Source organism: Rhinolophus sinicus, linkage group LG03, assembly GCF_036562045.2.
Source record: "Rhinolophus sinicus isolate RSC01 linkage group LG03, ASM3656204v1, whole genome shotgun sequence".
In the NCBI taxonomy this organism is placed as follows: Eukaryota; Metazoa; Chordata; class Mammalia; order Chiroptera; family Rhinolophidae; genus Rhinolophus; species Rhinolophus sinicus.
Window position 1 is genome coordinate 11,295,846 of NC_133753.1, and position 24,638 is coordinate 11,320,483.

The following is a 24,638-nucleotide window of genomic DNA, read 5'->3' on the forward strand; positions in this document are numbered from 1 at the left end:
CAGTCCTTATGGGGAAGGAGGGTCTTCTATAATAACACCAGGGGGTCTAGTGGGTCCTCGAAACACCCAGTGGAGTCAGGAACGTCCAGGGACTGACTGTCACAGAAAACTTGAACAGAGAAATGAGGGGATTGACCCTTGATCACCTGGCCGTGTCCAAGAGGGATGGAGCCCTCAAAGGAAGTAAGGTCTCCTCTCCCTTCTCTTGAGACTCATAGAGTGTCTTCAGCTCTTGGGCACTGTTTGCAAATCCACTCTGGAACTTGGCCATCTCCCCTCTGAGGATGGAGCCTAGCCCTGTGGTTTGGAGAGTATCACTCTTTCTGTCCTTGGACACATGACCTCTTCTACACGCTGAGTAGCTGCCAAGGGAGGGCTTAATCAGACCCTCCTTACCAGGGAAGATTGCCAACGCAGAAAGGCCTGCTGCAGTCATCTGTCGGGGGTTGTCCTGTTTTGTCTGGGGAGGCCCACATCTGTTGACCAGCCTTTTTAGGCTGGAGCATCTCCTTAGTAGTGGCAGGCTCCATGTTTATTGCTAAGGATTAACTGCATCGTATGAGAATGTAAATTTGGTTTTGGTTACTTAATCCCTCTCTGGGTCAGATTCCTGGAGTCCTGAAGTGTTCCGGAAGAGTCAATGCTTCTTCCAAACAGACTGAGGACATTATGGGAGCTTAAGAATCCTTTCTCTCCTGAGAGAATCGGTGGAGGGAAAGGTCCATCTGGTTTGGACGGAGGTGGAAGAAGCCATTAGATCCCTTTCTTATTCACCAGTGTTAAGGCTCATCTTCCTGTTTACAGAAAATGGGCTGTGGGTCGGCCAGACAAGAGTGTGAGAAATTTTCAGCATAGTACACATCCTCATTTGCTGAGAGAGAGAGCCAATATCTGTCCCTCTTGGTTCAAAGCTTTTCAGAAAAACCTGCGTTTTATGGCTCGCCCTACTGTAGTCCCCCTGAATTCATCTGGCAAGACAATGGCGTCTGACAACAGTCACCCTGAGTCACAGTGGTGCCCAGAACTCTGGGGACATGGTGGGATTTCAATTCTATTTGCTTTAAAATTATTGTAAGGACACTGTGATATGAGACTCTAGATATCAGTGCTGGAATGGACCATAGAAGCCATGATGTCCAATTCCCTCTACATGATGTGTGTTCCCCAAAACGATAGTCCAATTTCTCTACAAATGCCACCAATGACACCAGTTTGCTACTACCCAAGGCGAGTCGTTCCGAGGTTGGGAAGACTCCCAATGAGCCAAACTGAACCCACTTTTCCTACTGGCCTTAGTTCTGGCTCCTGGAGCCATGTGACCGTGTAGGGACTGATACTTGAAGACAACTCTCATCTCCTGTTTCTTAGTGTTAACCCCCCCAACCTTGTATTAGACACGGCTGGATTGTATTGCAGTCTATCCCTGCCAAACCACAGTGCCTTAAAACAATAAAAGTTTCTTTCCTGTTCATGCGAAATCCATTGAGCGGCTGCTTTCTGACAAGTCTTTCTCCAAGTGATGGTAGTGAGTCAGGATTCTTCCATCAGGGGTCCTGTTCCATCATGGGGTCTTCCTCTTCCATCCACACAGGTAGAGGAAGCTGCACAGAGAGACTCACACGGTGTTTATGGCCAAGTCTGGAAGTGGTTGCTCTCTCTGCTGCTCACATTCCATTGGCCAGATCCCAGTCACATGGCCCCAACCTAACTGCAAGGGAGGCTGGGAAATAGAGTTTTCCTATGTGTGCCGGAAGAGGAAGCAGAATTGGTGAACATCCGGTTAGTCTCTGACAGACAGCTGTCCAAGCCACCTCCACTTACTAGGTTTTAAAGCGTTCACCATCCTGTACCTCATCCGAACAAAACCCACTTCTTCAACTGTGGTGCTTGGGTCTGAAATGAGACTAAGTCGTCCTGATCTGCATGGAGGAGAGGGGACCTTCCACTTACCTCCCTGTGCTTCTGTCGATGCCTTGGCTTTTCCGGCAAGCACATCACACCCATCACTAACGTATGCTGGTTCTATGTGAGTTGCCATTAAGCCACAACTTCTCCATCCTGCTAGAGCTGTGGCCTTTGGGATCGGAGGGTTAGGCTCCATTGTGGGGCCAGTGGAGCCCACATGGAGTTGGTAGAAAGGAGCAAAACGCAGGGGACGGGCGGTGAGCAGAGCCTGTGCCATGAGACGTAGGCACTTCCTCAAGGGGATGCCTGGACCAGCTGAGCGACAGGCGGCACTTGGCCCAAGGGGCTAGGGAGCCCCGGCCCCCTTAGCTGGTTCGCTTGCCTGCAGGGTCTGGGGGGCATACACACCCCAACGTGACCAGGGTCTCCAGCCTCCCCTTGAGCACCAGCAGAGCACCCCCCAGACACTGTTTCTCAGGCCCCCTGCCCCCAACATTCCTGGAAATGCCCAGGGATGCTCCCGTCCTCCAGGAATCCATCCTGGTGGACGCCCCAGCCCATCTCCAACCCCACCATTCCCTGTGCAAGGACAGGGTCACCTCTTGTCCCCTTGTAACCAGCTTCTCCAGCTTACAGCCACGCTCACCATGCCACCCCACATGTGGATACAAGCCCCTCCCCAAAGCACAGCAAAGACCAGGACAAAACTAAGTAAAACTTTACGAAAGGCCTGAGCAGAAACCATGCTGTGGAACAGGACAGCATGACAGCTGGATCCTGCACGACTGCTAAGAGCTCTTCTCCTGGCCCTGCCCCACACCTGAGCCCCTGCCGCAGGGCCACAGGCCGGCCACTCCCTGCAGAGGGGCCTTTACACACCTCACTCCACAGGGAGGACCCCTGCACAGCCTTCTCTGGACTCCACTCAGGTCTCAGCCTCTTTCCCAAATGACTTAATCATTTCCCCATAAACTTCTGCCCACAGCGAGGGGAACCTATTACATGGTCATGCCTCAAACTTCCCTAGGCCGAAACACAATCGCTAGTACTGTTGCAAAACCAAGGGCCCATTAGTGACTTCTCCCAAAATGTGAGTCAGAAGAATGCTGGCAGCTTTACCAAAGTGATGTTTTCTCTCGTCTAGCCATCAAGATCTCAAAAATTCCAGGGCCCACTCTCAATCAGAGGCCCCCATTACATGGAGCTCTGCGGTCTCAGGTCAGAGACAAAAACTGGAAGTGAAGAAAATGTGGCCAGTGAAGCTTAGCACTGAGGTGGGTTCCGGGAGCTGGGAGAAGCTGCAGATGGGGACTGTGAGCTCATTCCACTGGGCGCACCCACCCTGATGCCACACCAGCAGAAGCACAGACCTGGAGGTGGGGACACCCCACCAGAATGACACAGGGAGGCCTGGACCGTCCCCATCCCAGCTACTTCTGAGCAGGGGCTTCACCATGCCCCTGTGTAGGGAGCGCTGGGAGTTAAGCCCAGGTCATTTTACTATACCCTTCGGCATTACTGTTGAGTGTACAATTAGAGGTACTGTCTGCAGCATGTGTTCCATACTTTACAACTAATGCTCCTTAAAGAATCAAACGAGACATGTTTAAGGAAATCAAACAGCAGGCTCAGTAAGTATTGAGGCCTCGCTGGGAAGCAGGACCACCCCATCTGGATGAGCCATCACGGTCTAGTATGTGAGTTAACGGGATGTGGTCCGTGATGCTGCTTCTGATTCTGTTGGGAAATGCTCCGTGGGAGGGTATAAGAAGACAGGGCAAGCTGGCTCGAGTCGTCTAGGAGGCTTCTGGGAGTGATCCAAGCCCCGGACTGTCTGACCCAGCCCCAGGCTCCAGAGACGTGGCCACCCTCCTACACAGGGAGGGCTAAGCGTGCGGCTCCAGGCTGGGGCGAGCAGAGGGGGAGGAGGTGGAAGAAGTGTCAGGCTCTGTCTGGGGGCTCAGGAGGTGTGGGGTGAAGGGAGGTAAGGGGCAGAGGGGAGGCAACAGTGGAAAATGTAAGGTTGAGGGATCTTGTGCCGAAGAAAACAAAATGCTGTTTGAAAAAGAAAGCATTTCAAAGGTATAAATATTTTGGTGGTGGTGGTGGTGAGTAAACCTTGAATAGAGTCCCAGAGCTTCATAAATATACACTACACATTTGTACGGTTTATTATTTCTTAATTAGCCTTGGGGATTGTTCTATGTCCGTGGTGACGCCTGCTCTTTTGTCTGCCTGGTAGGTAATTGCTCACTTTTGTCCCCATAAGGGACTGGTCAGAAGACTCTCAGAGCACACCACTTGGGTGGCCTGAAGAAGCCAGGGCGAAGGAGGGTTGAAATCAGTGCCTCTAGCCCTTTACGCATAAAAGCAAAAACTGGAAAACCCTGAAGAAACGTTTCCTTGGCCCACCTGCACTACACCCCCCGCCCCAGGAAGTGGGCATGCAGTGTCCCGGGCAGCGTACAGAGCTCACCCAGGGCTGGTGTTCATTTCAAAGCTGTGGTAGAAAGAAGCTGCAGCCCTGGGGTGTCCTCCCTAGATCCAGGCGTGGCCATCTGGTACGCACTCCACATGCATGTAACATGTATGTCACACGCTCACCGAGGTGATGTCCAGCAGCTTCTGGATGATCTGGGTGTGTGTGCTGTGGAAGGGCAGCCCGTCCACCTCCATGCCCACGACGCCCGAGACGCCACTCCGGACTTTGTGCCTCACCAGGATGCCCAGCATTTTTTCTTCCTGGAAAAAATTATGGCAGAGATAGAAATAGTGAAGAGGGAGGAAAAAAGAAATACAAACGAGTCTCGGAGAAAGAGCATTTGACTTGCCTGGTCTCTTTTTTAAAAATACACTTTTGGTTAAAAATACTAATGCCACTGGGAAACTCATAATGAGAAAAACCTGTCCTACATCATGCCTCATTGGCCCCCAAACCCACTCCCAGAAGCAGCCACTTTGAACAGTTTGGGCTCTTTCGTTGGCTAGTTATCTTCATGTAACCAATATGCTTTTTATGGAAACCTGCGCTTTCATAACAAACACAAAAGAGTCACTCCTTTTCCAGTTGCAGCCTGGGGTACTTCCTGCCAACCTCGCCCCTGCCCAGCTCTGGATTACCTGCTACTGGTCTTTATGCCAGGAAGGCCCCCATTCCTCCTGAGACCCCACTGTTAGCCTCCTGTGGGGCATGCGCCAAGTCCTGCTGCTGTCATCTTCTAGATGTTACCTGGTGTAGTTGTGGAAGCATCTGCCACAAGCAGAGCCATTAAGGAAAAGCAGCCCATCCTGACGCTATAGCCCAGGGTCCAGCAGGCAGAGTGGTTTGCTCTGACAGGTCTGACTTGGGTCTTTCCTGGCAGGTGTTTTAACCTGTCTGTGCCTCAGTGTCCTCATCTGTATAATGGGCAGATTGATGATAATAATAATGCCACCTTCAGAGGGTTGTTGGGAGGACTAAATGAGATAATACAAATAAAGTATCTAGCATGGTCCTTGGCACACAGTAGGTGTTCATGAAATGAGACAGGTTATTATTAGCAGGACTGGATCCCTGGTCTTTAGCCCAGAGGTTTCTTAAGTAATGTGATTCCCCTCCTTCTCTCTCCCTTGAAAAAGGTCCCAAAGAACCACTTGACTAAGCCACTAAGCTGTCTGTCCCAGCTGAATAGCTATCGTCCCCCTGACCACAGGTGGGTCTTAGGTAAAGATAAAAGGAAAGAGGACAGTGCCTGAAGGGCAGAAGTCAAACACATCCTCTCCCTCTTCCTCCTCCACAAAAAGAGAAGGGGATGAGAGGAGGGGACCAAGGAATCTATAACAGGGAGATTTGACAGATGTGAGAAGGGCTGTCACCGTCCTGCTCAGCCATTTCTAATTCACTCCATTGCCCATGGAAGTTTTACTGAGCACCTGCTATGTGCCAGGCCCTGAACCAGGGATACAGTGGTGAGTGTGACATGGTCCCTGCCGCCAGGGGGTTCACAGTCCAGATGAGTGCTCAAGTAGGCACAATCCATGGGGATCATAGCACAGAGCAGGGGTACCCAACCTCACTTATTGGAGTGACTCAAGGAAGACTTTCAGGAGGAGGGACAACTACGACCACAGGTGACAAAAGAGCAGAAATGAGCCAAGTGAGGGGCTATGAGGAACACTCACTGAAAACTTTTCAAAACAATGGAGAAAGCCTTGGCAAATGTCACCTGGGAACTGTCTCTACTCTCAGCTGGCCTGAGGGCCTGTATTTCAGTCCTGCCCTGGGGGCCAGGGTGGGAGGCAGGCCCAAGAGCATTTCCTGAAAGCTGTTTGTGCAACAAACAGCTTTCCAGGAGCCACCCAACCCAGAGTGGCATTTCCTGCCCTTTGTTTGGGCTTTATTATCCCATTTCTCTTCTCCATTGGGTCATATCCTTTCTTTATAGGGGAATGTTTCTGGGACCATGGGGCCATTTCCTCCCAGCATACTGCCTGCCCCCACCACTCATATCCTTCTGGGTCCCAGGGAGGGCTGTGGGGGTCCTGAGGGTTCACGTGACCAATCAACAGGAACTGGCTGGCACCCAGCCTCTACGAGCCCCAGGGATCAGCTAGGCCAGCAGTGACTGCCTGCCAATTTCCAGGAATCGCCATCTTCCAGGAGGCCTCTCCAAGTGGAGGTGGTGGTGATGGGGGGAGAGTGGCGGGAGGCAGAGCGCCTGGAGGCTGCTACACTGGCCCAGGCTGAGACAGTGGGGCAGGGGTGGAAGGATGGAGGCAGAGTGTACCAGGCGTGGGGCCTTGTTCATTGTGAGTGGGGAAAGGGACCCCAGGATGACCTCTGGGCTTAGAGCCCGAGTGTGTGTGTGGTCACCAGGGATTCACACTGGGAGCACAGCAGGCTGGCGTTCATGGCTCGGTGACGTTGCTGTTCACAGTGGGGTGGGAGAAAGGGTCCTGCTGGGAAGCTGGAACTGCTCTGTACGGTGATCTTGGTGATGGCTACACAGGTATATGTATTAGGTCAGTGCGAGAGTAATTGTGGTTTTCGCAATTGTTAACCTTTTAAACCGTAATACTTTTGCACCAATTTAATATATGTAAAATTCATCCAACGTACACTTAAGGTTGATGTATTTTACTCTGTCGTCAGTTACGCCTCATAAAAAAAATATAAAGAAAAAAAGTAGAGTGAGATGAAAGTGCTGGAAGAGAACGGAAGCCCAGGATGAAGCCAGGGGCCATGTTCCTACCTGTCTGTATAATCCATCCATCTATTATCCTCTCATCCATTGGTCTTATCTTCTCATCCATCCATCCATACACCCACCTATCGATCCACCTAGCTAGGCAGCCAGCAGTCCCTCTGTCCGTCCATCCATTCTCCATTCTCCATCCATCCATCCATCCATCCATCCATCCATCCATCCATCCATCCATCCATCCATTCATCCATCCATCCATCCATCCATCCATCCATCCATCCATCCATCCATCCAACCACCCTTAGTCCCTCCTGTAAGGTGTCATCAATCAGCTCTTGGCCCCTGACAAGGTGTGGGGAGTGCTCTCCAGACATTTGCTCTGCCCTTAAGTAAAACACCAGGGCACAGCCAAGGGCCTTAGTGGGCCTGGGTGTGGCCATCTTCCCTGGGCTCCTCAGCACCATGCCCACTCCTGATACAGTTACGATTAGACTCCGAAGAACTGTCCCTAAATGTGGGAGGCCCTACTTACAAGCAACTCACAGACTAGAGATGAGGGACATTCCTTCGCCTCCCACCAATGAAGCTTTACCGCCATCTCAGGCCACAGCTCTGCCCAGCATCTCCTAATGACTCAGGGACCGCCGTGGAGTGACCCACAGAATTTTATTTTAACCATTCTAGTTATTCTCCTGAACGCTGCGCCACATCATGTCCCCGCACCTTTGCTTATGTGGGTCCTGCTGCCTAGAAGGCCCTTCCCACCCTTCCTTACCTGACTACTTATATCCTGCTTACCCTCTAAGACCCAGCTGAGTGCCACCTCCTCCAGGCAGCCTTCCTTGAACTCTCTGAATGAGTTAGATACCCGTTCTCTGTGTTCCCACAGCAGCTGCTGTGCACATTTCCATCCTGGCTTCTGAAATTACCTTTCCTATGTTGTCCCTGCTGTGTGAAGTAGGAATATTCTCCTGTGAGCCCCCAAATGAAGGAGGAGTATGTCTCTGTGAGTCCCCAAATGATATAGGGGACTTTGGAGTGAGTGAGTGCCAGGATCGTGTCTCGTGAGACCAAAGAATGGAAACAGGGAGCCAGGGGAGGCAAAGAGTTTTAAAAAGAGGAGAGTTTATTGAAAGCCAAGGGTTAGAGCTCCCGAGCGGGAAGGGGTCCCGAATGGGGGTGCCCCATGACTGAGGCAAAAGCTCTTACTTTTATACCTTCCCTTGCTTGCTTGGGGAAGGGGAGCTATTTGAAGAAGGGAACTGTTTGAAGAAGTGAACTGGCACCTTCTAATGAAATTCATCTACCAGCTTTGTTCTGCTTGCCCATCCTAAAGGAATTAGCAAAATAACCCAGTCTTATCTATCAGATCTGCTCCATTTGTCAGGCCAAAAGGAATTTTATGATTAACCTCAAGGTGTTGTTACATTTTGCCCTGGAACGAAGGAGCGATTTCAAAACCTGGAGTTTTAGGATATGGCTGTCTTTGTTTATTTCACCAGGGACTTCCCCGTCTACCTAGGGACATGCTAGCTAACCTGTCTCATGTGGATCCAGAGTTCCCCACCCAGCGGCCAGGTGAGACCCCTGACTGTCTCCCAGAGCAAGCCTAGGTCTGGCCCAGAGGAGGGGCTCAACAAACATATGTTAGTACTTTTCCTTTAAAAATGTTCCTTTTTATTTTCTTTATAAGGGTGGTACATTATTAATACATTTATGAAGGACTGGGTGGAAACATGAAAGGAGAATTTTCCATCCCCAGAGGGTAAGTGTTTGGGCTGTGTGAATGTGTTTGACCAGGTTCATTCTTTTGTGTCTGTGTGAATCAGGAATCATGTGTGAGGCAGCCCCCTGAGTGGTTTCTTTTTCTTTCTTTCTTTTTTTTTTCCAGTTCAGATCCAGGAAGTGCAAAGAAAGCACAGAGGCCCTCTGGGTCCATGTAGGGCACAACATTTCCCCTGAAAATGTCACTTCAGCTGGCGAGCCCTGCCTCTCCCCTCCCCTAGGGCACCCTGGCTTTACCAGGAACTGGTGCCATTACCAGGAACTTGGAAACTTCCAAGCCATGTTGGGAAGAGCCCAGAGCATGGAGTCAGAGAGATCCAGACCCAGATTTCATCCCTGCCTCTTAGCTGGGTGGTGTTGGGCAAGCTGCCTCCCTTCCTGGAGCCTCAGCTCCCTCGTCTGTAACAGGGAGACACCACCAATCCAGGGAGGTGTTGGAGAGAAACAGGGCTGGTGGGCAGGAGGGAGAAAGAGACAGAGAAAGAAGGAGAGACAGGCAGAAGGAAAAAGGGACAGGAAAGGGTGTAAGACAGTGTCAAATAAGAAAAGAGGCAGCCAGAGGCTGTGGATACAGACCCTTTCCAGAAGTGAGGGGCTTTGGGGCCTCAGCCGTTGGCTAGCTGGGGACTTGTAATCACCACCCGCTCCATCTCAGCTGCTATCCCCAGTCTCAATGCTCAGGAACCTCCCTGCCTCTGGGATTGCCTTCCCAGAACAACCCTCTTCCCTGACACTGAAAACCAACCCTCTAATCCAGGGTCTCAAAGTGTGGCCCCAGCAGTGGCAATGTTACCTGGGAACTTATTTTTCCAACTGCAGTGCCATGGCGCCCACTGTACAGACAGGGGCAACGAGACTCACAGAGGCTGAGCAACTTGCCTAATGTCAAACTAGAAGGAACAGGGGCGTTTACATCAGGGCTTCCATAATCATTTAGGATCACTAATAGGTCAAAGGTGGCTGCCTGCTGGGAGACCTCTGGCTGTTGATGGGCAGCAGGGGTGCTGGCCCTGGGCTTATGGCTTGGAACACCAGCCCTACTCTGCATCCAGGAAAAAGGCTGCTTCCATGGGAATGGCCTGTGGGGGGTCTGTTACCTTAGTGATGGAGGGGAGGGCCTGAGCCCAGTTCTGTTCCCCAGGTGCTCTGGAGGGTCCAACTGCCTTCCTCAGGTAACGTTCATGGACCTCACATGAGTTCAGGATGTACAGAGCGCAGGCTAAGGCATAGCCCCCCCAGTTAGAAACACCTAGAATTAAAAAAAAAAAGATTCCAACATAGCATTGGAAAGGTCATGCGTTCCATCACCCTGCCTCCCAGCATCAGAACTCCCGTCAAAGGACGATCCGAGGACCACGAGCACCGTGGTACCCGGAACTTGTTGAAAACACAAATTCTTGGGTTGCAGCCCAGACTTGCTTAATCGGAAACTCAGCAGGGGACTGGGGAGCAAGCTGAGTTTTAATACGCCCTCCAAGTGATTCCAATCCAAGACAAAGTTTGAGAAGCACTGAGGTAAACCATCTGGGTTATGTACTGTTAATGACCATCAGAGAAAAAGATTCAGGCTACAACCCTAGGAAGCCATTCCAGAACTCTCCATATGGCCACCCCGAATCCCCCACGCTGCATGGAAGCCAGTCCTCAGAGGGGCTAGGTAACAGCTCCATTATGCTGTGTTGCGTCACCTCGTCCCGTGCTAAGTCAGCCTCGCTTCCCTTCCTCTTTTATCAGCCAGTCCCAACAGGCTATTTCCCATTTTAGGGACTACCTCCTTGGCTCTTCTCTGAGGCCTGCTGGAGTTAGTTCTCCATTCAGTTGAAGAAGGATTGGTTAAGGACCTGGTAAGCTCTAGGTGCTAGAGGATCAAAAAAGAAAGAAGAGCTCCCCACCGGGGGAGGGAAAGGCTGTGCACAGAGCCAACCACAGGGTGGGGCCATCGTGAACGAGACGTTCACAGAGGATTATGGGCACTGAGAAGGGACACTCATTCTGACTGGTTTAGGGAAGATTCACAGAAAAGGGTCATTTAATATGGGCCTTCTAGGCTGGGTACAATTTGCCAGAGGAAGGGTGAAGGTAGAAGAAAATCCAAATACCCAGTGAGTACAAAGGCACATGGAATGAAAATACAAGGCATATATCAGAACACCGTGGGTGAAGACTGTGTTGTGTTAATACTGTATTTCACGGATTCTAAGATGTTTTGTTGTGGGTTTTTTTTAACATTGACAGCTCTGAAATTGAGATGCCTCTTACAATCAATAGTTTCTTACAGTTATCATTGGCATTGTCTTCCTTTCTTAGTGGAACATGAAATAATGGTAATTTTTGTCATTGATGGCATCTTACAGTCAACGGACTAGAGTAACTTGCTCTGATTGAATGCTTACAGTGCGTAGCACCGCTCTAACGCCTGACATGGATTAGCTCCTGGAGTCCTTATAACAAGCCTGTGAGGTACAAGTAGTAGTATTAGCATCTTCATTTACAAAACTGGGCAACAGACACAGAGGGGTTAAGTAACTTGCCTAAGGTCACACAGCTAGTAAGTGTGGACTTGAGATGTGAATTCAGGCTGCTGCCTCCAGAGCCCATACTCTCTTTCTAAAAAAAATAATAATTTAAAAATATTTGATTGTGGTTAAAAACACATAATGAACTGACCATCTTCACCACCTTCAGGGCTCAGTAGTGTTAATCATTGAGCAACTTCAGTGCCCATACTCAACCTGCATGCAAATGTGGAAAATAAAACATATTTGGGGAGTAACATTCAAGGGAAAGAGAAGTATTTAAAATGCAGCTCTACCAGGTAGAAGTGATCTAAAATGGGCATGTGTTGAGTCTGAGAATGAGAAGCCGACCTGCAAAACTAAAAATGCTGATTGTGTTATGTTGAGATGACGGTATTTTTGCCCTCTTCCCATCACCCTTCACCACCTGCCTTTTGCAAATGTCTATCGTATCGTAGTTACATCATCTTTTCAATTAAAAAATAAATTAAACCCATGGTGTGTTTGAGTGATGCCAGTGGCCATGCGTGGCTGTATCACGGGGTACATGGGGGCAATGAGGCTGAGAGGGGCCCCAAGACCAGGAAAGCAGGCTGGACGTGAGCCCACAGGCAGGGGCCCTGCTCTGGGAAGCCCTGTGAGACCCGAGTCCTACTGCTAACTCTGATTTCTCTGTTGGCTTGGGATGTAGGCACCAAACACTACAGGGCAGTACACTTTGGGTCCAGGGCACCATTGGCTCGTGGGCCCCATGGTGGGTTTTCTCTTCTCACTTCAGTCATACCTGCTTGGCTGTACTTGGGCCCGGAAAGTTGCTGACCTGCCAGGGCTGCCTCCATGCCTGGTGTCAGGAGCCGAGGATGGAGTGGGACAGGGCTGCTGCACCCCTAATTCGTTCTCCTGGGAGATCCACCTGCTTCCCTATTGCCTTCTCCTGACTACCCAGCCTGGAACAAGAGCAGCAAATCTGCTGTGACCGCCCAGCCAGGGTGACTTTACAAAGGTTTCCTTGAATTCTCACAGAGACCCAAGTTATGGGTGACTACAGTAAGGTTTGGAAATAAGAGCTGCCAACTGCCTGATTCCAGAGCCCTTGGTCTTTCTTGTCTACATTGAGCTGAAGGAACAGACACAGTTCTCTGTCTTCCGGTCCTGGCAGCTCCCAGCCCCTTTTCATCTCTCAGGCCCAAATCCACAGATTTTCATCCAAAGCTTTCATTCTGAACAACCCCTCTCTCCCCACTGCCAGCTGGGATCACCTCCTCTCTTTAGGGGACACGACCTGCTGTTAAAATCACATCAGTGATGCAGCTGGCCAAGCCCTTGGGGTGTGATCAATTATACAAAGAACCTACATTCTGGGTGGCAGATAAACGAGGAAATCTGAGGACTTCCAAAGAGATTCTCCAGAGGCTCCCTGCCCGCTCAGATCCAAGATCCCAGGATAAAGGAAACCTACAGATAATGGATCTGCCAACAGCAAGCAAACTCTGGAGGCCTGAGGGTTTGTTCTTCTTTTTCTGGGTGTCCCAGCTGAAAACCTAATGCAGAGTGGAGACCAGAGACATAGTGTGTCGAACATATTTTCATATGCTTACTTGCCATCTCTATATCTTTTTTGGTGAGGTGTCTGTTCAGGTCTTTTGCCCATTTTTTTCATTGGGCTGTTTCTTTTCTTATTGTTGAGTTTTAAGAGTTCTTTGTTTATTTTGGATAACAAGTTTCTGGCTGGACTGGCTCAAAGCCAGGTCCCTCCCCCTGGGCAGCCCAGCCTGACGGACAGGCCATCCAACCACTCACCAGCGATGACAGCAAAGTCAGCCTCCACATCACAGGCGATGACATCCCCATTTCGTATGTGGCGCTTCACAGCCTCCTTGACTTTGCCCATCCCAAGCTCGTTACCTCCATCACCGACCCCTGGAGGGAAGGGAAACTGAGTCAGTATACAGAATCAGGTAAAATGGGGGTGGTTGTGAGGCAACCCCTTCACACGTGCCTCGTTGCCTCAGGGAGGGGAAAGGGGTTGGCTCTGGCTATATTTTCAGACAACTAGGAGATGTTGTACTTCTGCTTCGAGTATTCTAGAAACCTCTCTAGTTAAAAATGAGTGTGGCTATATCCCCTACTGGGTTATGTTCTCTATCACAGATGGAATGCCCTCTCTGCTGACGAGAGTATGGTGACACTCAGGACTTCCTGTCCTTTGCTGAGTGGCTCCTGCTCAGGGAGGGGCGGCAAGTCTCTGAGCTGCATTTTGTTGACCAGGTGGCATTCCACTGGTGGAAAAGAAGTGGTATGGATTTTTAAAGTCAATTCTGTAATTTCCTTTAAAGGCTTCGGTTTAAAGAATGTGAAGTGTACCCATGTCAGTTAATTTTAATTTTTAATTTTTAATGTTAAGCTATGCCAACCAGAGGGGTGCCCCATTAAGATCTGGAGCAGCGTAATGAGGAATACACACCCCAGGGCTGGTTGGTTAGCAACTGAAAGAGACCAGTCTAAAGGCCAACCTGACAATCAGCACCAGAGTGTTTGTTAATGCACATAATACATGTTAGAACAGATATGTTAGAATAAATGAATGTTAGAAATTCTTTAATCCATTGGTGAAATGAATGGTTGTCAAGATAAGTGAACTGGCTGAAAATAGGAGCTCTTCAATGTCATCCTCACCCACAGCCAGGTTCAAGTTGTTTGCCATCCCAACCACAGCTGTGGTGATTTCTGCATCCTTCTCATCCTTGGAAAATCCTCTGACGTCACTGACAAACCTCTTGAGTGTTGTCTTCCAGATGCCATTCATACACTCCTTGGTGACATCAGCCCAAGCCCAAGCAAGGTTCTTGATTTAGTCATAGATGTTGTAATCCTTCCAGAATTGCAACAGTGTCTCCTCAGTGTCTTTCTCAGTTGCAGCAATAGTCTGGACAAAGGTCCTCCTCAGGCAGGAGGCCTTAAAAGCTGCTGTAACTCCTTGATCCATTGGTTGGATCAAAGGAGTGGTGTTTGGGGGGAGAAGCCTCACTTTCATATTGGGATGAAGATCACCAATAAAAGGATGACGTCTGGGAGTATTATCAACATAAGAAAAATCTTGAAAGGTATGTTATTCTCCAAACACACATCTCCATTTGACTGGAACAGCAATCCTGGAGGGGATCTTGGAAGAGGAGCTGGGTCACCCAGGACTTCTTGTTGCTCCTGCAGTGCACTGGCTCTGTGTGCTTACTGTTATGCTTGAAGGCCCAGGGTTCTCACTGTGTCAGATCACACAGGGTTTCAATGTGTAGCCTGCAACACTGCCCCAAGCAAGACGGTTGTCCTGTCCTTAGAAGCCATGAAACCTGACATTGACTTGGTTTGGATAAAAGTCCTTTCAGGCATCCATTTCCAGAAGAGCAAGTTTTCATCCATATTGAACATTTGCTCGGGCAAGCTCCACAATCAGCTTATCTAGAGTTTTCAAAGGTCCTTCAGCTGCCTTTACATGAGCACTCTCAGACTCGCCATTTACTTTAACATAACTGAATGAATAACAATTCTTGAATTGTTTAAACCACCCAGAGCTGGCAGGAAAAACATCATAGCTGGGTCAACATCGCAAACAAATGCTTTGCTTTGGCCGTGATCGTCATGGTGCTGACAGGGATACACTTCTGTGTCTGGTCTTCACTCCAGATTATTAGAAGTTTCTCCATGTCTGATATAAGCTGTTGTTGAATTGTTGTTAGTCTCATTGCCTTCCCTGTAACAGCTTCTGTCACTGGTTAATGATCTTTAAGCTACGGTAGAATGGGACATGTCTGACTGGCCAGCAACAGCCACCACTGATTTTCCACCTTCTTATCTTTAATCACTTTTCATTTCATTGCCAGGTCAATCACTCAACATGGTCTCTTACTGGCAACATTTGTAAGGGCTTTTGTATGCTTAGGGCCATGATGACAAGAAACACAAGATTGAATCAAACACAAGAGAAATGATACAATCAAGAGACATGGTAAATATGAGATGCCAGAGGCTGCTGCCGGCATAACACGGCATTTGGTTTTACAGCAAACTTTTTTTTTTTATATATATATAAGTAGAAAGAGTATACTCTAAAATAACGATAAAAGTGCAGTAATTACTAAACCACTAACATAGTCCTTTATTATCATTATTGAGTATTGTGTCCTGGACACAGTCGTATGTGCCACACTTTTATATGGCTGGCCGCACAGTAGGTTTCTTTACAGCGGCCTCACCACAGACACGTGAATGAGGCACTGCGCTGTGACGTTAGGATAGCTATGATGTCAGGAGGCAATAGGAACTTTTCAGTTCCATCATAATCTTATGGGACCACCATCACATACGTACGTGGTCCATACTGACTGAAACATCATCATACCATGCGTGATCGTATGACACAGTTTTTGCATCTGTTTCTACAAAGGCTTGGAAAATGTGGAAAATTCCACCAGGGGTTAGCGTTCAGTTGTAAGACGGTGGAGAGGAACTAGAGCTGACCCAACCTCGAGCATGAGAGACCTGGACGCGGCCAAAAGAATCAAACAATTGTGAATGACAAAGTTCCTTAGGTCCACACCCTGAGGATTTTTCTCAGAACAGTTTTCTAGATCGATGACAACCCAGTGAATGGAGAAAAATAATAACAACGTCTAGCATTCGTATTTTGTCTATTTCTGTCTCTGCTCTTTCGCATTTTCTGAATTTCATCCTGTTCACGCCTTAGGCCAGTCTTGTCCGTGGCCTTGTTTTTGTCACTGAGCTCGCAGAGTCTCTGAGAAGGGCAGGATTTGGGTAGTAAGTGTAAGGTGGATGTCTTGATTCTCAGTTGAGTGCTACATCCACGACAAGGCAGCTGCCTGGGGAAACTGAGGAATAAGGTGTTGATGGAGCAGAGGTGAGAAAGGACATTTAGGGGTGGCCCTGCTGGGCAGGGGCCTGTGGGAAGCCACAGAAGGCGCTTGCTTGGGCATCCAAGGGTCCACAAAGAGAGCAGTTTGAAGGTGTAAACAGCCAGTTCCACCTGCTTCCTCCGGAACCTTGGGGGCCTCATTTTGGGGGTGGGGATCAGCACAGATCGGGGGTCTGTTCACGAAGAAAAGAGCAGCTCCTTCAGACCCTGACTGCTCCTTTGGACTCAGAGACCCTTTCCTTCTCCACCCTGGGAATGCCTCCCCCAGAACTTAGGTCCTGCACCTGCCCAGCCCAGAGAGACAGGAAGCACGAAACCAACCGCCCTGTGGGGACCACACCCATGGCCTCTTCTGGGAAGACCAGAGCGGTTTGCAGAAATTTTCTACTTAGCCCGGAAGACTTTCATTGTCTCATCAAAACCTTAAAAGCCTAAGGAGACTAATGAGTCTGAGAAACACTCTGAAGAAAACAGATAAACACAGAATGACAAACATGCCTTAATGATTCCAGGGTCTGATGCCTACCTACCCCCAGGGGGTTCTCCTTAGGAGTTACATCAAGCTTTTCAGAAATTCATAGATTCCATGCAAAGCATACCTGGTAGTGTCCCGGGAGTCTGGGCTCTGCTCCTAATTCTCCTAGCAACATTAATTAGCTAGGCAACCTCAAGAAGCCCCACTAGACCTCACTTTTAGACACTACACCCTCTCTATCTACCCCACGGGGGTTTAAAGAGGCTTAGACATTATAATGAATGTGAAACCTCTTTGAAACCTATAAAAGTCTGTACAGATACAATCACACTATTATATCATTAGCAAGCAAAATATTGCACTAATCATATATTTATGTTTAAAAACTAATATGCTTCATAAGATGATGCATAGAAGCCCTGTACATGCATCCTATATGACCAACAATCATATGGCATGCCTCAATTTTATTGTTACTATTTTATTATTAGTTTTAATATTTTAGAGTTGGGCAAATGGAATATACTCGGTTACGTGTCATGTCCCTTCTTGCTTGTGGGAACACTGGATTTCTAAATGACGGTGGCATTATTGTATATACGGACCACAATAAACAAAGGCCATCTCTGGAGTGGGAAACAATGGTCTTCACAGGACTCTTTCCTGTCCTCTGTCCAACAGTCAATAAAAAGGCATTTAGTGAGGGCATGTTCTTGTTGAGTTCTCGGTGCCCCTTGCTTACCAGTTGATGAGATTCCAGGAATCTTCTGCGCAGCGAGGAAAAGGTCGTCAATGGGGTCAACCAAGTGCTTGACGTTCATTTTCCTCGCGTTGTAGTACCCGCCGTCCGCGGCCCTTCCTGTGCGCTCTATCGCCACCAGGTGGTCGAATCTGCCAGGAAGAGAGACACCGGGTCCTTACGGAGAGGGTGGCCGCTTGTCCGCGTGTGTTTGTGTGAAGGGCATTTCATTCTCTTTGATTCTTTCATTCCTACAGAACTTGGCCGAACACCTACTATGTGCCAGAGCCTGTGCCGCGGGCTAGTCTATCAGGTCATTTTAAGAAATAATGTCAGAATCTTTAGCATTTTATTAGGGTCAGAGGCTGTGAGAACAGGAAGGCTGATAGTCAGGGGGACCCTGCTGTCCCACCCAGATGGCCATTAACCAGTGGGGAGCCAGCACCCAGGGGTTGGAGTGTTGGCTGCTACCGGCCCACTGCTGCCCTCTTCCAGGATCTTGTTCCGTTTACAGACACAAACAGACTAAAAAGGAATTGAAATATTAGACAAATGAATCTACCGCAAGATAAACTTCTTTAGACAGAGGGAGAGAAATAAGGGGCACAGAGAACATGGCAGTAAGAATGGGGGTTGTGGAATTGGGGCCATGTAGGTCCTCATGCCACTGGCCTTGGTACGTCGCTTAACCTCGCTGAGCCGCATTTTCTGCATCTGTCAGATGACCTAACAACAGTGCCTGTTTCGTACAGTGTCAAAAGGGTTAAGTGAGAAAATGCACCCGAGGTGCTGAGCGTAGGGTCCCACACCTGCTCAGTGCGCACAGGAAGTGTTAGTGGTCGTGGCGGTTGTTATCAGGAGGAATATTGTTTTGATCATCCAATTTAAGAACATGAAAATTGTACTTTTATATCTCTTTAAATCTCCCCCAGGATGGAGTTCTTTAAAATCTCAACTCTGCTGTGGAAAACTGTGTGGTGGTTACTCAAAACATTTTAAACAGAATCACCACGTGACCCCACGATTCCACTTCTGGGTATAGAACTGAAAAGAACTGAGAGCTGGGTGTCGAAGAGGTATGTACACACCCATATTCCTAGCAGCATTATTCACAGTAGGCAAAAGGGGGAAGCAGCCCAAGTGTCCATTAACAGACAGACAAGCAAAGTGTGGTATGTACATGCAACGGCATGTGACTCGGTCTTAAAAAAGGAAGGAAATTCTGACACATGTACCAACATGGATGAATCTTGAGGACATTTTGCGAAGTGAAATAAGATTGTCACAAAAGGACAAAAACTGTATGATTCCACTTATATGAGGTCCCTAGAAGAGTCAAATTCATAGAAACAAAGTAGAATGGGAGTTGCCAGGGGCTGGAGGCTGGGGGAATGAGGAGTTAGTGTTTAATGGGGACAGAGTTTCAGTTTGGGAATATGGAAAAGTTCTGGAGACGGATGGTGGTGATCATTGAACAACAGTGTGTGTGTACTTGATAATACAGAATCGCATGCTTAAAAATAGTAAATTTTGTGTTATGTATATTTTACCACAATAAAAAAAATAGCTCTGAATGCTTTCTCTGTACATGCTTTTTAAAAACAAAGTCTCCATAAACGGCAGGATGGCTCAGTTGGTTAGAGCGTGAGCTCTGAACAACATGGTTGCCGGTTCGATTACCACAGGGACAGTGAGCTGCGTCCTCCACAACTACATTGAAGACAACGAGCTGCTGCTGAGCTGTTGGAGGGGTGGTCAGATGGCTCAGCTGGTTAGAGCGCGAGCTCTCAACAACAAGGTTGCTGGTTCCCGCATGGGATGGTGCACTGCACCCCTTGCAACTAAGATTGAAAACGGTGACTGGACTTGGAGCTGAGCTGCACCCTCCACAACTAGATTGAAAGACAATGACTTGGAGCTGATGGGCCCTAGAGAAATACACTGTTCCCCAATATTCCCCAATAAAAAAATAAACAACAACAACAAAGTCTTCATGCCTGTCATGCAGGGTGTCACGTGGGGTCTCAGCTTCTGCTCCCCACATAAGAATGCAGGACATGGTGAGGCCAAAAAGGAACACCCATGGAGCCATAGATAGGGGAGTCACACCACTATATTCTCATTGGTGGCTGGGCGAGACACACGAAGTAATATCCACACGATCCGCACTCCACCGTCCGCTTTTCGCCTGTCAACCAACCCACCAACAAGTGCAGTCACGGCAGTTACATCAGCAGGCAATTGGCCAACCGGCTACAGCCAACGGCCAACCAACACCCAAGCCAGCATCTCCCCATGCGAGGCCAAGAGCCTGGAAACTGCTCTCTGGGACTCTGTCCCCACAATGCCTGTCCATGTCCTTTGGTTGTTGTGGGGACAGAGCCAGGAGTGCAGTTTCCAGGCTCTCACCCTCACGTGGAAAGGTGCTGGCTGGGGTAGTAAATGGCCATCAACTGTGATTGGATGGCCATCAGCTGTGGATAGTTGGCCGTCAGCTGTAACCAGTGAGCCATTGGCCACTAATATAACTGCCGTGGCTATGCTAGCAGAAAATGGGGGCTAGCAAGAAGATGGTGGCTGAGTTAGCAAGAGCGGATTGCAGTTAGCACGGTGGATTGCAGCTAGCAAGTGAGGTTGGTTGGCAGAGAGAAGTGAATGGCAGGCTGCGGGTGGCTCCTGCCTCCTGTGTCTCCAACCCAGCCGCCAGCGAGAATATAGTGGTATGACTCCCCTATCTATGGCTTCGTGGGTGTTCCTTTTTGGCCTCACCATGTCCTGCGTTCTTATGTGGGGAGCGGGACCAGAGACCCCACATGACACTCTGCATGACAGTTGTGCTAGAACGTGGTGGCATCTCCTATGCTTGAGTGGGTGCTGGAACACGTTCCTGAGGTGGCATGCCATGCCCAGTGCAGGAAAGGCAGCCCCTGAGAAGCAGAACCAACAGGAAGAGGAGGGAGCTGTGACCCTGGGTTTCCTCCAGACCTATGTCAACCGTGATGAAAGGCAGGTGAGCACAAGAGCTCCAGTTGAGATCAATACAACCTCTGTCCTGGAAGAACTCTAACTCCCCATTTCCTCTGGCCCCTGGCAACGACCATTCTACTGTTTCTGGACCTTCCCCCCAGGAGAACTCAGTGACATACTTTGTGAAGGTGGGCTGATTTTTTTAGGCCAGAAGGGTCTATTTAGCTTCTGCAGAAAGGACTTCATTTCTGGGAAGACTGCTCCCTGGGAAAAGTTCATGCCTCTTCTCCAAAGAGCAGAGTCCTCTCTCCCCACAGTCAGACCTGGCTTACCACCCTCCACTCGGCACACAGAGCAACACCTGTGTTATCTGACATTAGGGTCCCACCCAAGAGAACTTTCTAGCTTCTCCCTGAGGAGCCAGAGTGTTGTTTGTATGCCAACCACTCAGGGAATGTGAACATTTCTAACATGCATCACTCACATGCTTGCAGCTTTAAGTGGCAAATCGGATGCACAATCAAACTTTCCCCTGGAGACTCAGGGTCCTCATTACAAGCACCTGGTTCTCATTACAAGCACCTGGTTCTCATTACAAGCACCTGGTTCTGTGAGAGCTGCACTACAGCTCTGCCCTCCAGGCCTGTTAGAGCGGAGTTCTCAAATTCTAAGTGGACACTTGTTAGTGGGCTGTGAAATAGATTCATTAGGTCGGGTCAGCATTTTCTGAAAAGCAGACGAAAATGGTAGAATAGAATAGTAGAGAATAGAATAGAATAGACTGGCATAGAAAATATCAGAGTACATTGCACGTAGCAAGAGTAAATATTGTTTTTTGAAACTTCTGTTTCAGGTGTGTGTGTGTGTGTTTTGCAATGCAAAATGTATTACTCTGGATTGTGGTCAAAAAGGTTTGCCAAGCAGTGTATTAAAAGTTATAAGGTCTGAAATACATCCTATATACAATAGTGTTTTGCAGAATGTTTGAACACAACACTTAGTAAAAACTATACACACCTACAGTGTCACAAGCAAATACTCGTCATTACTATACGAGATATACAATATTTCATTTTCCTAAGGCGCTGGTTACCCCCCACTGAAACTATCTTATTTCTCTCTAATGGATCATGACCCAGTTTGAGAAACTGCTAGTTTTTGTTTCTTATAATTTCCCCTTCTTCTCCCTCTGTTAAGAAGATGTGCCGTCTCTCGGGGACCTGCTACTTCCAGAGACCCCGTGAAGCCCCCAGGATACTGTGCAGCCCCAGCCTCGCTGGTTCCTCCCGCCCATTGGCTCCCCGGGCTCATGACTTTACTGTCTCTGGGGGACTGAGGTGCGCAGGGATGTTGCTGTCAAAGTTGATAGCACATGGGGTTTTCCACTGTCCCCCACTTTAAGCCGGAAGGGGACACACATACCTAGGAGACTTCGGGTCCCTATTTTCACAGAGAAACGCCTGAGCTGCTTCCGCTGATCCACCTTGGTAAGTTAATATTGGGGTCTGTGTCTTCATAACACCTAGAGAAGAGAGGCAAAGGGGAGACCCATCAGCCCTGGCACTGCATTTTGGGAATTCGTGTTGGCTTTTGAGAAGCTTCTTTGGGGATGGTCATTTCCATTATTGCATGACACTTACCTGTAGGACACTTTGTTAGGGAAGCCAAGACCTCGACCCAGGGGACACTTAAGTTCGCTTGTAGTCCTGAGTAAAGGCTAGGTGGAGGTTGGGGGGTGGAACCGGACCAGTGTCACCAGTACTGTGGGCCAGCACATATGCTCTACGTAGATGCCACAATGCCACCTGAACAGAGGCCTGTGCTGGGCCACTGTCATCGTGATTGCCGGGGACACATTTAGGTGTCCACAGTGACAGTGAGCCAGCCCTCTGCTAAGCATGTGACACACACGCTCTCATTTAATTTTCACAACACTTCTGTGTGATAAGAACCACTGTGATCCCCATTTTACAGAAGAGGAAAACTGAGGCTCACAAATGCTAAATCACTTGGGCAAAGCCAAGTCCGTAAGTCGGTGTTACAACACCAGTTCCCACCCAAAACAAGTTGCCTAACAGGGCAGGGAACACAACCCTAGCCCCAAGTGGGGTGGCACATGGGGGAGAAAGCCTCAGGAAAGGAAGGTCAGGGCAAGATGAGACCCCCCACACCTGAGCCACAAAGAACCAATTTATCAATATGGACAACTTATACTCAAGATGGAAGAAATGACTGCGTTTTTTCTTCTTTAAACATTTCCCAGGCCTCTGTTATAAAAAGAACTGAAATAATTTTCATTCAAAGGTCAAATCTCTTATATTTTCTTCATCCACACATCATGAAAGTTCTGTAAAATCCAGCACAGTACATCATACCCACTAAGCCACCGTGTGGGTGAGGCCCAGGGCTGAGCTGAAGGCCAGCGGGGCCTCTGAGCCTGTGTCCAGGTAAGCAGGAAGTCAGAGCGACTGCTGGGAAAGTGCTGGCTAAACATATCCACCAAACCAGCTGTTAGATGGAAATGAGTGCCGGCCTGTTGGCGGCCGCTGGCCCAGGTGGCTGTCACTTCTCCTTGATGACAACGCGGTCCCTTGGCTGTCCTTGTTCCTTGGCACTACTCCTTCCTTGTCTCTCTGCTGACTCCCCCTCTTCTCCCCCACCTCTTAACGGGGAGCATCCCAGGGTGCAATCTGGGGTCCTTTTCTCTGTCTCCACTTACTCCCTCAGTGATCTCACCCAGTGTCTTGACTTTAAAAGCCATTAATACGCCAACCGCTCTCCAATTTATCTTTGCAGCCCAGACGGCTCTCCTGAACTTGACTCGTAGATCTAACTGCCTGCTCGACTTCTCCACGTGCGTGTCTGGTAGTAGCTCACCATTTCAGTTACCCAGGCTCAATCCTGCACTCTTTAAAATTGTAATCGTAAAATACACATAACGTAGAATTTGCCATCTTACTCATTTTTAAGTGTACAGTTCTCTGCATTAAGGAAATTCATGTTGTTGTTTCACAGTCACCACCGTCCGTCTCCAGAATTTTTATATCTTCCCAAACTGAAACTCTGTCCCCATTAAACACTAACACCCCATTCCCCCGACCCCAGTCCCTGGTACCCACCCATGCTACTTTTTGTCCTTATGATTTTAATGACTCTAGGGACCTCATGGAAGTGCACTCATGCACCATTTGTCCCTTTGTGACTGGTTTATTTCACTTAGTGTAACGTCTTCAAGGTTCATCCATGTTGTAGCATGTGACAGGATTTCCTTCCTTTTTAAGACTGAATAATATTCCGTTGTATGTTGATGCCACATTTTGTTTATCCATTCGTCCGCCGACAGACACTTGGGTTGCTTCCACCTTCTGCCTATTGTGAATAATGCTGCCATGAACGTGGGTGTGCAAATATCTGTACGAGTTCCTGCTTTCAGTTCTTCGGTGTACATCCAGAAGTGAAGCTGCCGAATCGTATGGTATTTTTCTATTTTTAATTTTTTGAGGAACCACCTATCGTTTTCCACAGCAGCTGCACCATTTTACACGCCCACCAACAGTGCACAAGTGTCAAGCCCGCTCCGCCCACCGTCTTCCTCACCCCGGTTCCCAGCAGCTCCATCCCCAAACCTACAGCAGCCCCCAATTCTTGTCTCACACCCACGTCCAATCCACCCAGAAGTCATGACTCTGCCTTCAAAGTACAGACTGCTCTGGCTACTTCTCACAACCTCCACCTGTACCATTCATCTGTGGGTCCCCCTGAAAGCAGAGTCTGAGACAAAGACTTGGGTGCAGGTGGTTTATTGGGGAGATGACCCCAGGAGGCAGTTGGGAGGGAACAGGGAAAGAGAGGACGGGAAGGAGGAAAAGTTAGTATGAGGCGATGTGCATTTTCAAGGTCACTGCTCCCAGCAACGGGGTCTCATTTAATTGGGACTGGTGTGTCTCCAAAACACGAGAAGCAGGGCACTGGCCCCCACCCCCTACTGGTTGAGGGGGCCCTGGAGGCAGCAGCCCACAAACTTCTGGGCTCAGTGGTTTTTCACAGCCTTGGAGAAACCTTGCAGAACACTGGCTTGTGGTGGACTGGTCAGGCCAGCGTGACTCAGAATTTCCACCCCCGTTATGGCTGAAATCACAGG

At 48.9% G+C, this 24,638-nt stretch overlaps 1 protein-coding gene across 5 annotated transcripts in view; it reads right to left on the bottom strand.

The window, feature by feature from the left end:
• The window catches only part of DGLUCY (D-glutamate cyclase), a 79,493-nt gene that overhangs the window by 14,228 nt on the left and 40,627 nt on the right, over positions 1-24,638 (bottom strand). For 4 of the 5 annotated variants that reach the window (XM_074327033.1, XM_074327032.1, XM_074327031.1 and 1 more), the window contains exons 9-13: positions 21,920-22,019; positions 17,534-17,682; positions 13,190-13,309; positions 9,971-10,122; positions 4,510-4,647 (exon numbers count right to left, since the gene is read on the bottom strand). In XM_074327033.1, coding sequence (XP_074183134.1) covers positions 4,510-4,647; positions 9,971-10,122; positions 13,190-13,309; positions 17,534-17,682; positions 21,920-22,019 — 659 coding nt within the window. Of the gene's footprint in view, positions 1-4,053; positions 4,648-9,970; positions 10,123-13,189; positions 13,310-17,533; positions 17,683-21,919; positions 22,020-24,638 lie in introns of those variants that run through there. The other variant, XM_074327034.1, reaches the window with a different exon arrangement.